The 16114-nt window shown below is 50.9% G+C and overlaps 1 protein-coding gene across 1 annotated transcript in view; it reads right to left on the bottom strand.

Annotated features, from left to right (window-relative positions):
* The window catches only part of celsr3 (cadherin, EGF LAG seven-pass G-type receptor 3), a 44850-nt gene extending 30243 nt beyond the window's left edge, over positions 1 to 14607 (bottom strand). The window contains exons 1-3 of the mRNA XM_064299820.1: positions 9076 to 14607; positions 4013 to 4350; positions 3025 to 3313 (exon numbers count right to left, since the gene is read on the bottom strand). Of these exons, the coding sequence (XP_064155890.1) occupies positions 3025 to 3313; positions 4013 to 4350; positions 9076 to 14500 (6052 nt within the window). The 5' untranslated portion in view covers positions 14501 to 14607. The remainder of the gene's footprint in view (positions 1 to 3024; positions 3314 to 4012; positions 4351 to 9075) is intronic.
* Between the last annotated feature and the right edge of the window lie 1507 nt (positions 14608 to 16114).

Raw genomic sequence — 16114 nt, 5'->3', positions numbered from 1 at the left:
CACAGGTACATTACACACCCACACACAGATATATTACACACATACTGGTACATTACACACACAGACACAAGTACATTACACACACACACACGGGTATATTACACACACACACACCATCATAATAACCTTTATGTAATTCTCGGAGGTACAATTGAGGGTCAGGCCCTCATTTTCAATGTAGCCGAGATTACAAAAACATTTAAGACACAATAAGTATAATAAAAGATCACAGAATATAGCAATAGTAAAACGAACATAGTATGTAATAATAATAACTAGAATAAAATAAAATAAAATAAAATCAAATCAAATCAAGCACAGATAAGATCAAAAACAGATACACTCAGAGACAGGAATGTTCAAAACCAGCAATCTAAACTGCCCATAAGTTGGTAGAAAACTGATTTTAAGCAGTTGCTGAAGCTCATTCCAGGAGGATGGGGCACTAAAATGGAATGCTGACTTTCCAATTTCTGACCAAGCCCGAGGGACCTTAAGCATAAGCAAGCCATTTCACCGGGTTACGTAGGGTCCACTCTAACATCATTGTAATATAAGGTGGAAGCATTCCGACAATGGCCCTAAAGATAAACATATACCAGTGTTTATCACGCCTCTCTGCCAGAGAAGACAGACCCACCTTGACATAGAGGACACAGTGGTGGGCGCCATAACTATCGCCAGTGATAAATCTGAGGGCAGATTTATCACTGGGCAGACACATACACACACACACACAGATGCATTACACACACACACGCACAGGTACATTACACACACACACGCATAGGTACATTACACACACACACACAAAGATACATTACACACACATACTGGTACATTACACACACATACACAGACACACACACTCACATTCTCATCTACAGCACTAACACACGCTCTCTCTCTATGCCCGTGAGCTACGCTTTCTACTCCTTCCTTGACCTTGTCCACTTCCCTCACCCATCAGTCTCACTCTCCTCCTCCACCCCCCCTCAGTCACTCTCTCCTCCTCCACCCCCTCAGTCATTCCCTCCTCCCCCCAGTCACTTCTCTCCTCCTCCACCCCCCCTCAGTCACTCCCCTCCTCCCCCTCAGTCACTTCTCTCATCCTCCCCCAGTCACTTCCTCTTCCCTCTCCCCCGCTTCCTTGCTTCCTCTTTATTCCCCTCTTTCTTCCTCTCCTCCCATGATGTCGCTGACTCTCTCCCTCTCTTTTCTTAAATCATTCACACCCCAGCCTTATGGGATGTTTTATTCATCAAAGCTCCTTGTTCTTTGTGCCCCCCCCAAACACAGTACCCTCCTCCCCAACTGCTGCTTTGCATCCCCTTAGGCCAGCTCTGAGTTTCATTTATTCCCCCTCTGCTCCCTCTCTCTCTCTCTCTCTCTCTCTCCCCCTCTCAAACACCCCCCCTCCCCCCCCCAGAAAAAACTCCTCATTTCATGTTGCTCAGCGCTTCATTTCTGAGCGGAACGTTCCTCATTACAGTAAAGAACTGAGAACATTCGCTCTGTTCTGCTGTGTGCAGAACGTTCTTCATTACAGTAAAGAACTGAGAACATTTGCGCTGTTCTGCTACGTGCAGAACGTTCTTCATTACAGTAAAGAACTGAGAACATTCGCTCTGTTCTGCTATGCGCAGAACGTTCTTCATTACAGTAAAGAACTGAGAACATTCGTTCTGTTCTGCTACGTGCAGAACGTTCTTCATTACAGTAAAGAACTGAGAACATTCGCTCTGTTCTGCTGTGTGCAGAACGTTCTTCATTACAGTAAAGAACTGAGAACATTCGCTCTGTTCTGCTACGTGCAGAACATTCTTCATTACAGTAAAGAACTGAGAACATTCGCTCTGTTCTGCTACATGCAGAACATTCTTCATTACAGTAAAGAACTGAGAACATTCGCTCTGTTCTGCTATGTGCAGAACGTTCCTCATTACAGTAAAGAACTGAGAACATTCGCTCTGTTCTGCTACATGCAGAACGTTCTTCATTACAGTAAAGAACCGAGAACATTCGCTCTGTTCTGCTACGTGCAGAACGTTCTTCATTACAGTAAAGAACTGAGAACATTCGCTCTGTTCTGCTGTGTGCAGAACGTTTTTCATTACAGTAAAGAACTGAGAACATTTGTTCTGTTCTGCAATGTTTTGCATAGAGGGCCTCTGATCTGAGCTCGAGAACGTTTCACAGGTGAAATTTGTGCCTTTTCCAAAACCTCGTGAAATTATTCATTCAGATGCAGTCCTTCAGCATCTGTATCTATTCATGCAGTACATATGTTCACACACATTTCCAATAGCAGCTGACAAAATCTGACAAAAGCAGCCTGGAGATTATCAGACATAAAATGGCCTTTTTCTCCAACGGGGTAAAATGATAATCATGACCTCCTGAAAACAACGACTGTTAGAGCAGCCATGAGCCAAACCTGCCTTTTCAGGCAAAAGGCTAAACTCAAAATAGCACAATGCTGCTCTCAGACAAGAGCCAATTAGCATAATCAGAATAATTACATTGAACGCAGCACAATGTTGCATGTCATGCATACAAAGAGGCACCTGTGCCCTCTGATAGTACTTCATTAAAAAAACAAAACTATCTGACATTCGCATTGATTGGATATTACTTCATTCTAAATTATGAATGGACTCATTAATGTCTAGATGTCCAGAAAAGAGGGAAGGGAGTAACATAGGGACTAAATTACACACAGGTAGCCAGACACAGAGAGACGGGCAGAGGGACAGGTGGGTGGGGCATGGGTGGGCGGGGCTGACCTGTGTAGCATTCACACACAGAGAGACGGTGTCAGAGGGACAGGTGGGTGGGGCATGGGTGGGCGGGGCTGACCTGTGTAGCTTTCACACACAGAGAGACGGTGTCAGAGGGACAGGTGGGTGGCATGGGTGGGGGGCATTTGGGGTGGGGGGGTGGGGCTGACCTGTGTAGCATTCACACACAGTCTGACGGTGTCAGACAGGTGGGCGGGGCATAGAGGGGGGGGGCGGGGCTGACCTGTGTAGCTTTCGCGGCAGATGCAGGTGTAGCCGCCCTCTCGGCGGGCGCACACGCCCCCGTTCAGGCAGGGGTTGGAGTAGCACAGGTTGATCTCCGTCTCGCAGTAGTCGCCGGTGAAGCCGACGGGGCAGCGGCAGCGCAGGCCCGCGATTGGGTGGATGGGCCGGAACAGGATGGTGGGGGAGGCGATGAAGGGGGCGGAGCTGTTGAAGCGCAGGACGGAGATGCACTTCATGTAGTTCTGGCACGGCTCGCGCAGGCACACGTTGTCGTCGAATGGGAGCACCTGTCGGCATGGAAACCAGAATAGCGTGACCTCTCATTCCGTTTCCCTCGGTGACGCTTCCCGTTAAACACCAGTCATCACACTGCCCTCTGACATCATCATTTTTGTTCCACCACCTCTGAAAATCACTATCTGCTGTGCTGCCCTATGACATCATCATCTGCCGGACTACCTTCTGACATCATCATCTGCCGGACTACCTTCTGACATCATCACCTGCCGGACTACCTTCTCACATCATCATCTGCCGAACTACCTTCTGACATCATCATCTGCCAGACTACCTTCTGACATCATCATCTGCCGGACTACCTTCTGACATCATCATCAGCCAAACTACCTGCTGACATCATCATCCCTACTGCTTTCTTTTGTCTGTATTTGTGTCTGTGCGGTTAAATAATATCACCAGAATAAATATACCAGGATAAAACCGCTGCCCTCGTGTGTGTGTGCAGTACATTTGCTGCCCTTGTGTGTGTGTGAGTGTGTGCGGTACATTTGCTGCCCTTGTGTGTGTGTGTGTGCGGTACGTTAGCTGTGTTTGTGTGTGTGTGTGCGGTACATTTGCTGCCCTTGTGTGTGTGTGTGTGCGGTACATGTGCTTCCCTCGTGTGTGTGTGTGGTACGTTTGCTTCCCTTGTGTGTGTGTGCGGTGCGTTTGCTGCCCTTGTGTGTGTGCGTGGTACGTTTGCGCACCTCCATCTGGGCCAGAGAGGTGAGGCGTGGCCGGTTGAGGTACAGCCGCTCCTCCAGGGCTTCGGAGGGGAAGAAGCGCCCCCCCGGCAGAGCGGCGGAGAAGCTGACGTTCAGAACGTCCCCCGCCTCCACGTCGGGCTGGATGTTGAACACAAACACGTCCTCCTGGGGCACGGACAGCACGGCCGACACGCCCTCCAGGAAGTGAGCGAGCAGCGGCGACAGGAAGTGCTCCTGGGACATGTTCTGCAGGCGCACCGTCACACTGCTGCTCAGCATGTCCTCGGTGATGATCAACACTCTGAGAATACACTGCGCAGAAACACTGTGGATCCCATCTGAGAGAGAGAGAGAGAGAGAGAGCAATGAGTAGAGGCATTACTGAAACTATCTTCAGCTACTGGCCTCACCCTAAACAACACAGAAGTTAAATTCTTGCTCTATGCACTGAACAAGGATTACAGCAGAACCTGGATCTACTGGAGCAGTACTGTCAGAACTGGGCATTGACAGCAAATTTAAAAAAGACAAAGATTATGATCTTCCAAAAAAGCCCAGATCTCAGGAAAGCAGATACCTCTTTACTCTAGGAAACACCGCCCTAGAACATCACACTAAGCTATGATTACCTTGGACTAAACATCAGTGCATCAGGGAGTTTTGGCCTAGCAGTGAATGCATTAAAGAAAAGGCCTGCAGGGTTTTCTATGTGATTAAAAGGACAGTCTATAAAATAAACATCCCCATTAGAATCTGGTCAAAAATCATTCACAGTGTCATCCAGCCTATTATGCAATATGGATATGAAATATAGGATCAACTCAGTCAGCAAGATGACACTAAGTGGAAGAAGCATCCAGCTGAAACCCTGCACGTAGAATTCTGTAAAAACATACTACAAGCACATAGACATGCCCTTAACAATACATGCAGGGCTGAATTAGGCAGACTTCCTATTCTCATTCAAATTCAGAGAGGGGCATTAAATTTTATTGAGTATCTAACAATTAGTCCAACACACTCCTTACAGTTCATGGCTCTCCATATCCAAGACCTCAGTTGAGAAAACATCCCCTCAGTCAGCTGGTTCTGAACCTCTCTAGAGTAACATTAACACATGCTAATGCAAACCAGCTTCAAATCAGCACTGCTTCACAACAACCCATTAGAGTCAAGCAAATCATAAAACACATCAAAAACTCTCATCTGGACCACTGGAAAGAAACACAATCCCAAAATAAAATGAATTGTTATCGTGCCCTAAACAGGAAATACACACTGATACACACGCACACACACAAACACACAAGCACAATCACACACAGCCTGTCCTTTAAAGCATGACACTTCCCCACCAGTGCAGGAATCTTACTTCAGGGAATTAGGGATATGGTCATTTTAGATAATCAGTACAGTAAGATTTATTAAAATCTATTTACATTTTTTTTACTGTGGGAACATCAGCTAATTATCTTTCTGTTTGTTGTATTTTAATAGACATTTTAAAAGACACTTCTATCTGTAAACAATTTATTTATTACGAATAATTCTAAAAATAAATCCTTTACAAAGATTTTGACAAAGGAATAATAATAATAGTAATAATAATAATAATTTCAGTGAATATTTATTTAACCCTCTGTTGCTCGTACAGGATTACAGGAGGAGTGGGTGAGGAGTGGGTGAGGGGTTCTGCTGGGTTGATTATTACAGGATTACAGTCCAGTTGAACCTTTACTGACCTCAGAAACACACATACACACACACACACACACACACACACGCACTACACGTGCGCGTACACATACACATACACACACATGCACACACATGCATACACACACACACACACACACACACACACACACACACACACACACGCATACACGTGCGCGTACACACACACATACACACACATGCACACACATGCACACACACACACACACACATGCACACACAAACGCGCACACACCTGTACATACATGCGCGTACACACGCACACATACACACACACATGTTCACACGCATGCGTTCACTCACACACGCACACATACACCACACATGTATACACATACATGCATACATGTACACACGCACACACACACACACACGTGTTCACTCACATACAAATACATACATATACACTCACACAAACACACAAAATCACTTGCACAGACTCATAAACAATACTTAATCACACAAACATGGCCACACTCATACACATACAAATACATACATTCAGTCTTACACTGTCACACACAACCAGACTAACACCTTCATACACACACACATACATGTGTACACACACATTCATTCTGACTCATTACTCACACACACAGTTTCATACATACACAAAAACACACATACACACACATGCATACACTCACACACACACCCTTTAATACACACACAAAAACACCCATACACACACACAGTCTCATACACACACACACTGTACACACACACATAAACAGTCTCATACACACGCACACACACACACACACACACAGTCTCATACACATGCACACACACAAGCATACACACAGACAGAGTCTCATACACACACACATACACACACAGTCTCATACACACACACACGCACATACACACACACATACACACACACACTCTCTCACACACACACACACAGACACAGTCTCATACACACACATAGACACACACACGGACACACACACAGAGTCCCATACACGCTCGCACACACACATGCACACACACTCTCACACACACACAAATATACACACAGACACAGTCTCATACACACACAAATACACATACACACACACAAGCACACACACACACATAGTCTCATACACATGCATACACACACACATACACACACGCACACACAGTCACACACACACACACACACACACACACACACACACACACACACAGTCCCATACACACACATACATACACACACAGTCTCATACACATACACACACACACACACAGTCTCATACACACACATACATACACACACAGTCTCATACACACACATACATACACACACAGTCTCATACACACACATACATACACACACAGTCTCATACACACACATACGCACACACACAGTCTCATACACACACACACACAAACACACACACAGTCTCATACACACACGCACGCACACACACACTCACACACACGCGCGCACACACACAGAGACCAGCTGCACCACAGCACTCAGAGCACCATTATCACATTTTAATCTCCTGACTCTTTGTGGAGGGGGGAGAACAAAGAGGGGGGAGGAGGATTAAAGCCAGCGGGTTCTCCTCAAGCCCCCTCCCTCGCACCACATGCTCCTCATCTCCCCACCACCATTACCAGGACAACACCAGTACAACCACTAGCGCTATTCATAATGGCCCACAGCAGCCGTTAGCTTTAGTCCTAGTGCTATTCATAACAGCACACAGCAGCTGTTAGCTTTAGTCCTAGCACTGTTCATAATGGCCCACAGCAGCCGTTAGCTTTAGCCCTAATGCTACTCATAACAGCACACAGCAGCCGCTAGCTTTAGCCCTAGTGCTATTCATAACAGCACACAGCAGCTGTTAGCTTTAGTCCTAGCACTGTTCATAATGGCCCATAGCAGCCATTAACTTTAGTCCTAACGCTATTCATAACAGCACACAGCAGCCATAAGCTTTAGTCCTAGTGCTATTCATAACAGCACACAGCCGCTGTTACCTTTAGTCCTAGCACTGTTCATAATGGCCTACAGCAGCCGCTAGCTTTAGCCCTAACGCTAATCATAACAGCACACAGCAGCCATTAGCTTTAACCCTAGTGCTATTCATAACAGCACACAGCAGCTGTTAGCTTTAGTCCTAGCACTGTTCATAATGGCCCACAGCAGCCGTTAGCTTTAGCCCTAATGCTATTCATAACAGCACACAGCAGCCGCTAGCTTTAGCCCTAACGCTATTCATAACAGCACACAGCAGCCGCTAGCTTTAGTCCTAGTGCTATTCATAACAGCACACAGCAGCTGTTAGCTTTAGTCCTAGCACTGTTCATAATGGCCCATAGCAGCCATTAACTTTAGTCCTAGCACTATCCATAACGGCACACAGCAGCCGTTAGCTTTAGTCCCAGAACCGTTCATAACGACCCACAGCAGCTGTTAGCTTTAGCCCTATTGCTATTCATAATATCCCACAGCAGCCATTAGCTTTCGTCGTAGCGCTATTCATAACAGCACATAGCACCCATTAGCTATAGTCCTAGTGCTATTCATAACGGCACGCAGCAACCATTAGCTTTAGCCCTAGTGCTGTTTATAACAACACAAAGCACCCGTTAGCTTTGGTCCTAGTGCTGTTCATAACAACACACAGCAGTCATTAGCTTTAGACCTAGCGCTGTTTATAAAAGCACACAACAGCCGTTAGCTTTAGTCTGAGCGCTATTCATAACGCACATAACCACCATTTGATTTAGCCATAGTGCTATTCAAAAGAACACAGAGCCACCCTTAGCTTTAGCTTTGGTGCTATTCAAAATAACACAAAGCAGCCATTAGCTTTAGCCCTAGTGCTATTCATAACAACACACATCAACTGTTATCTTTAGTCCTAGTGCTATTCATAACAACACATAGCCGCCATTAGCTTTAGCTAGCCTACTCCAATCCTGCACTAGCCTACACCAATCCTGCACTAGCCTACTCCAATCCTTCACCAGCCTACTCCAATCCTTCTCCAGCCTACTCCAATTCTACACTAGCCCCCAAAATTCTTCATCAGCTCCAACCACATACGCCAATTTTACCAATCTCCCCCAGCACCTACCACAGCCTCTACCGCAACACAACCCCACTACACACCTCACACCAGCACTCTCTGAGGCTTCCATGATTAGTGCATTAGTCGAATCAGGTATCTTAGTGCTGGGCTACAACAAAAAACCTGCACCCACACCAGTCCTTCTCAGATAAGGCTGGACACCCCTGCTCTAATTCTCCACTGCCCCCCCTCCCCCCACCCCCCCTCACCCCTCCACTCCCCTCCCCAGGCCCACCACGGCAGTCCTACCGGAGACGGTGACCAGCATGTTGGCGGTGAGCGGGCGGTTGTTGTCCAGCTTGCGGCTGAGGCGGAGCTCGCCGCTGCTGTGGTTGAGCAGCAGCAGGTGCAGCTCGTTGCCGCGCTGGATGGAGTAGTGCAGCCGGTCGGACACGTCCGGGTCGTGCGCCGGCACGCGCCCGATCACGCCGTTCGGGAAGCTGTTGGAGCGGTTGGAGACGAAGTTGTTGAAGATGATCTGGAAGTCGCGGAGCAGCGGCCCGTTGTCGTTCTGGTCCACCAGGCGGATTCGCACCGTGGCCCGGCTCACCAGCGGCGCCGAGGTGGCCTGGACCACGATCACGTACTCCGACCGCACCTCGTAGTCCAGGTCGATGAGCGAGGTCAGCTCCCCGGAGAAGATGTCCATTTGGAAGATCTCCGGGATGTTCCCCTCCACGATCTGGTACATGATCTGCGCGTTGGGGCCCTCGTCCGGGTCGCTGGCCGTGATCTGGGCCACCACCGACCCGACCACGCTGTTCTCCTTCACCAGCACCTCGAAGTCGTCCGCCGGGAAGACGGGCGCGTTGTCGTTGACGTCCAGCACGGTGACCTGGATGTGCACCGGGGAGCGCTGCGGCGGCACGCCGCGGTCCACCGCGTAGGCCGTCAGCTCGTAGAACGGCGTGCTCTCGCGGTCCAGCCGGCGGACGGTGCGCACGATGCCCGAGGTGGGCTCGATGGTGAAGTCGCCGTCGCCGTCCTCGCCGTTCTGGAAGGTGTACTGCACGCGGCCGTTGGCGTGGGCGTCGCGGTCGGTGGCGGAGATCTGGAGCACGCTGGTGAAGGGCGGGGCGTCCTCGCTCACCGCGCCCTGGTAGCGCGGGCTGAGGAACTGCGGCGCGTTGTCGTTCACGTCGTTCACGTTCACCTCCACGTAGGTGGTGTCGGACTTCTGCGGGATGCCGTTGTCGCGCGCGGTGATGGCCAGCGTGTAGGTCATCTGGTCCTCGTAGTCCAGCTCGGTGAGCAGGGTGATGGCGCCGCTCGCGGGGTCGATGCGGAACTGCGGGATGTTGTCCTCCAGGAAGTAGGTGATGCGGGCGTTCTCGCCGACGTCCTCGTCCGTGGCGCTGATGACCACGACCGTGCTGCCCGGCGGCCGGTCCTCGTTCACGCTCACCGAGTAGTGGGCGCTCTGGAACACGGGCCGGTGCGTGTTGGCGTCGGTGATGTTGACGTGCACCTGGCAGGTGTCGTGCAGCGTGCGGTCGGAGGCGGTCACGGTCAGCACGTACCGCCGCTCCTGCTTGTAGTCGAGCGGCAGCGCCAGGGAGAGCAGCCCCCCGCCGCCCGCCGTGCTGATGGCGAAGCGGTTCCGCGTGTTGCCGCCGGTGATCTGGTAGGTGACGGCGCTGTTGACGTCGCGGTCGATGGCGGTCACGCTGACCACGCTCGTGCCGACGGCCGCGTCCTCGTTCAAGCGCACGAAGTACTCCTTCTGCAGGAACTCGGGCCGATTGTCGTTCACGTCCATGACGGTGATGGTGACGCTGGCCGAGGCTGAGAGGGGCGGGGCTCCGTAGTCCCTGGCCTCCACGCCAAAGAAATAATGCTCCACCGCCTCGCGGTCCAGCTCCGAGCTCACGGTCACCCAGCCCGTGGCCGAGTTTACCACAAAGGGAGTGTCCGAGCTGGTCCCCGTCAGCCGGTACTCCAGCCGAGCGTTGTCCCCTGAGTCGGTGTCGATAGCTTGGATGTGCAGGATAGAGTGGCCTACGGGGGCGCTCTCGAGCACGGAGGCCTGGAAGGGCGTGGAGACGAAGATGGGCGGGTTGTCGTTGACGTCGGTCACCTGCACGCTGACGATGCCGGTGTTGTTGGAGAGGGGCGGGCGCCCGTTGTCCTGCGCCCGCACCCGGAGCGTGTACTCCCTCTCCGCCTCGAAGTCCAAGGGCGCCACCACCTGGATGTCGCCCGTCACGCTGTCGATGGAGAACTGGCCGCGGCTGTTGCCGCTGATGATGTTGTAGTGGACGGCGGCGTTGCCGTCCTTGTCGTGGTCCGTGGCGCTGACGCGCAGCACCTCCGAGTGCGGCCGCACGTCCTCGCGCACCGCCACCACGTAGCGCTTCTCCGTGAACTGCGGCACGTTGTCGTTCTCGTCCAGCACGGAGATGTAGACCCGGACCGTGGCCGAGCGCGGGCCGGGCTCCTTGCCCTGGTCGCTGGCCTCCACCTGCAGGGTGTAGCGCTCCACGGTCTCCCGGTCGACCGGGCCCCGCGTGGCGATCAGCCCCGAGCGCGGGTCGATCTCGAAGGCGGCCCGCGCGGCCGCCGCGTCGCCCACGAAGCGGTAGCGGATGTTGGCGTTGGAGGGCGCGTCCAGGTCGGTGGCGCGCAGCTGCAGGATGGGGTAGCCCTCCTCCACGTTCTCGCGGATGGTCTCGCGGTACTCGCCCTGCTCGAACACGGGCGAGTGGTCGTTGCGGTCGGACACGGTGATGGCGACCATGGTGGTGCCGGAGAGGCGCGGCGAGCCGTGGTCGACCGCGGTCACGCGGAAGTAGTGCAGGTCCATGTGCTCGCGGTCCAGGACCTGCGTGGTGCTCATCAGGCCGGTGGCCGGGTCGATGTGGAAGAAGTCCATGGACCGGCTGTTCATGAGCGGCGCCATGCTGTAGCTCAGACGCCCCGCCTCCCCCGCGTCCGGGTCCTGCGCTGCCATGGCGATGACCGAGGTGCCCGGCGGCTGGTTCTCGGCCACCTGCACCTGGTAATTGTACTGGGCGAAATGGGGGTGCCTGTTCGCCGCTCGCCTGGAACGGCCCGGCGCTCTCTCCCGCTCTTCCTCACCCCCCTCTCCTCCGCTCTCTTTATGCACACCTCCTCCTCTCTCTGCATCCTCTTGTAGTTCCCTCTCATTCTTCTCATCTCCCTCTCCTTCTCTTTTCCTGTCCTCATCGCCCTCTCTCTCTTTCTCATCATCCTCATATCTCCCTCTTGCTCTGATCTCATCCTCTTCTTCTCCACCTCTACCCTTATATCCCTCTGTTTCTCTGTTCTCATCCCCTTCTTCTCCACCTCTACCCTTATATCCCTCTTTTTCTCTGTTCTCATCCCCTTTTTCTCCACCTCTACCCTCGTAGCCCTCGGTTTCTCTGTTCTCATAGCTCTGTCCCCCTCTCCATTTGTCACTGTTTTTTCCTCCCTCTGCCTGTGAGCTGTTTTTATGACCTTTCCCTTCTCTTTGCTCAATCACATCTGTCCATTTTGTTGCCTTTGTTTTCCCTGGATCCTGCCACTCCCCCGCCTCCTCCTCTTCCCCACCTTCTCTCCTCTGCCCCTGGGCCTCGCGACCCAGGTGCTCCCGCAGCTGACTGACACCTCCGCGTTGTAATGCCACTAATTTACCGGCTTTTAATTGCAGGCGCGTGACTCCCTCATCGGTGTTTAAGCCTTTGCGAGTTGCAGCGTCAACACACGCATCGTGGCAGCTCTCCTTCGGGAACTCCTCCCGTGGTGTATGCTGGGAATGTACTCGCGGAGTCGTTCCCTGACTTCCGTCAGCATCTAAACCTTCACCGCTTAGATTTCTGTTCGTCTCATCGGGATCTTCCTTGCTGTTGTTGCTGTTATGGTTGTTGTTGTTGTTTTTGTCATTGTTATTATTATTGTTATTGTTGTTGATGTTGTTTTTGTTATTGTTGTTGTTGTTGTTCAGGTTATTTGTAATCCTCCAATGTATTACATCTGAAAGTATTTTTTCTTCCAGCCATGCGCGACGAGGCAAACTTGTGATGGGAGCTGTCCATTGGACTGGTGGTGCTGATTGCTTTAGATTACCAGCGCGAGCCGTGGAGCACAGCGCCTGTTCTGAGCGGTGCAGTTCTCTGGAGTGCAGAACTTCAGAAAGCTCGGGCAAATTCAACGCGAGAGTAACGTCACGGCCGCTTTTGGTGATATCGTCGTTAGCAACATCTGTTTCGAGAGCAGCACGAAGAGCTGACACTACAGCAGACGGATCGGCGTTAGAAGATGCTCTGAGGTTGATGGGGGAGCCCGCGGAGTGAGAGAAAGGAGCAACTTCAGAAAGATCAGAAGATTGAGTTGCGGAAGTTTTGGAAATAACAGAAGACACAGAATGGGCATTAGCCCTAGTATGGGCAGCGACTTCAGTTGTGCCATTAGCGGGAATATGACAGCGGTTCTGGGAGTCTGGATTACTCACTGACACATCGCACTCGGGACGCCTGTGGCGGGCCGGAATCCCCTGGGAAGAGCCTTTGGATCGAGCTGGAACACCCCTTTCCCCGCGGGTGTGTGTCCTCCCTGTGCTTCTCCTGCTGTTGGACAGAGACACCGGCGAACCCTTTCCCTTCTCTGGAGTTGTTCCGCTGTTTGAGTTTGATGATGCACTCGCGCCGCAAGCCTTATCGATCGGGTGTAATAAAATACTTCTGTTTGGTCGTGTTTTCACTCCATCCACAGCTAGACAGTGGCAGCCATCTCGGTGGGCACAATGAACACGCGCGACAGCGCGCTTCATAATCAGGTGCGACTCTGAGCACCCGCTCGCGCTGTCTGCTGCTGCTGAGAACACAGAACTCGGGTAGGGCCTGCGCGCGCGGCTCCCAGTGTCACCAGCTGTAGCGATCGAATTGCAAACATCGCTGACGACATCAATAAAACTGTAACTGCTACAATTACATTCGTCATTATCGCCAGTGTCCACCTCAAAATATAGATCATGGTAAAAGTAAGAGGCTGAAAGCAGACAGCGGGGATTCTCCTGTGCTACAGAACTGGCCCAACGGCTGGGCCCGGGACGCTGGGCGCTGGCCCGTGTAAAGACAAGCAGCAATCTGCACACATCACTTTCACCTCCCAAGCGCTGGTCACTCACAAAGACTCCCCCTGCGGCGACTTTAGCAAAGGGAGAAAGCAACCGAAGGGAGGGTAACCGTGTGTTCGTTCTAGTCCTTTGCACAGACGGCTTTTTGCCATATTGTATCGGGGATGAGAGAAAAGGTGGAACAACGCCCCTTCCCCCGCGGGTCCTCGTACCTGACGGGAGATGACGGCACACAGTCCGTGGCCGCTGTCCCCGAGCTGCTCTTTGTGCATCTCCGATTCCAGAGCACGAAGGTGTTAACGCGTTCAGGCTCCGACATGCGCCCTCCCGACTAATGCAGCCCCAGACGTGACATTTTGAGGCACGGCAGGCAGACTGTAAAATCCACCATGGACGGATCTCTGAATCGACTCCGGCCAAGACCACCGGTCCACCGCAATGGTTCGCTCTCTTGCCGGGTCCAGGGACGGGGTACGAGCCCGAAGTCCGGCTGCAGCGCGCCGCTCCCCTCCCCAGTCCGTCGGCAAACAAAGAGCTGAGAGGCAGGAGGATCAGGAGTCGAAAAATCAGGCGGAATCCCACGAGCAGTGCAGCCATTAGTCTGGTAAGATCCCTGCTCTCCCCCTTTCTCCCTCTCTCTTTCTCTCTCTTTCCCTCTTCCTCACTGATTGTGTGTGGGTCTCTCTCACTCTCTCTCTCTCTCTTTCCCGTCCCCGGCTAGGTCGCCAACACCGCCGCCACCGCCCGACACCTTCCCCCGTGCTCCCCGGTCTTTCGGTGGGCCCCGGAAGGTTGCATTTACTCCCTGTGTTCGACTGGACTCGGGCTCGCGGCGTCAGGGGCGCAGCATCTCCGCCTTTCATTCATCTCCAACATGGCTCTCAGCAGACTCGTTGGTACCATCCATCCTCGGACTACACTCCCATCCCCACCCCTCCCCCCGCCATCCTTTCACTAGTCACAGAAATATGGGAGAATGGTTTATTCCAGTGCGCAAGACTGTTACGCCTCCTGCGGCCGCTGCCAGTGCAATATCCATTCTCAGCGGGAGACTTTTAACTATTGTATTCATTTACGCCCATTAATATATATTTTTTATTAAGCTCATGCTACTATGTGGTTTGAAGGTAATGTATTGCAGGGAACGTACAGCGGATACTCGCTTTTAAGTGTCTGAGATGAGTTTGATTCAGACCCTTTAAGCGTCACTATTTCACCTGTGTTTGTCCCAGCAGAAATATGTCACAGATGGACTTTGGTCATGGTGGGGATATATATATTTTTATCCGTTCGCCGGCGCATCACAGAACAACTCACACGCGAACGAAAGCCGTCAGAGCTCACATGTGACCTCAGGAAATGTGCACATATCTCGCTCAGTGGATTAATTACTCTCTTCTGCCCTGTCACAGCCGTAGCCTATATTCATTTCAACTGCTACGAAATGCAATCTAGTTATCTGAGGTGGATATCAAATAATGTTGCACAGGAGCTGTTTCCCACTCATTAAGAAAGGTGAATATATAAACGCACCTCTCACACATTCTAACTTAAATAACATAAAGCAGGAAATGACACGTCTGCGCGAGGTGCATGGGCAAGCATGGGTATCATTTTAATAGGACACCAAATGTTAACGCAGGATGGTGTCACTGCTAGTCACGAATTAAAGTTTTTAGTCTTGACTGCTTCTGCATCGTTCGTAAACATATTTAATGCTCACTTGTTCAAGTGGTGAAATGTCAGGCCATCTGAAACGGCCACGTTATCGATTTATTTTGAAGTTGTTATTATTGTTATTTTTATTATTATTATTATTATTATTATTATTATTATTATTATTATGACTACCTTCGTTGTCATCATCATCCTAAACATTATTTATGAGCAACTTTAATACTAAGAAACGAGCACTCAAAGTGCTTCACAGTGAGGAAAAAACAATACATAAAAAATTATGGAAAAAATTCACACACACAAAAAAAAGAGAATTAGAATGAAAACAGATGCCGGGGGTAAAATCAACAATAATAACAAAATGAAAGACACTTTAAACGGGAGCGTTTTCAGCTGAGCGTTAAAATTACAGATGGATGAAAATTCTCTTTTGTGGCAAATTTTCCCATACTAATACTAGTTTTAGCACATACACAGAAAAGGACGCCTCGTCACTTCGATTCATCATTGGAACATATAAGACCTTTGCCTTAT

Source organism: Anguilla rostrata, chromosome 11, assembly GCF_018555375.3.
Source record: "Anguilla rostrata isolate EN2019 chromosome 11, ASM1855537v3, whole genome shotgun sequence".
Taxonomy (NCBI): Eukaryota; Metazoa; Chordata; class Actinopteri; order Anguilliformes; family Anguillidae; genus Anguilla; species Anguilla rostrata.
This window is presented reverse-complemented; position numbering and strand designations above follow the sequence as displayed.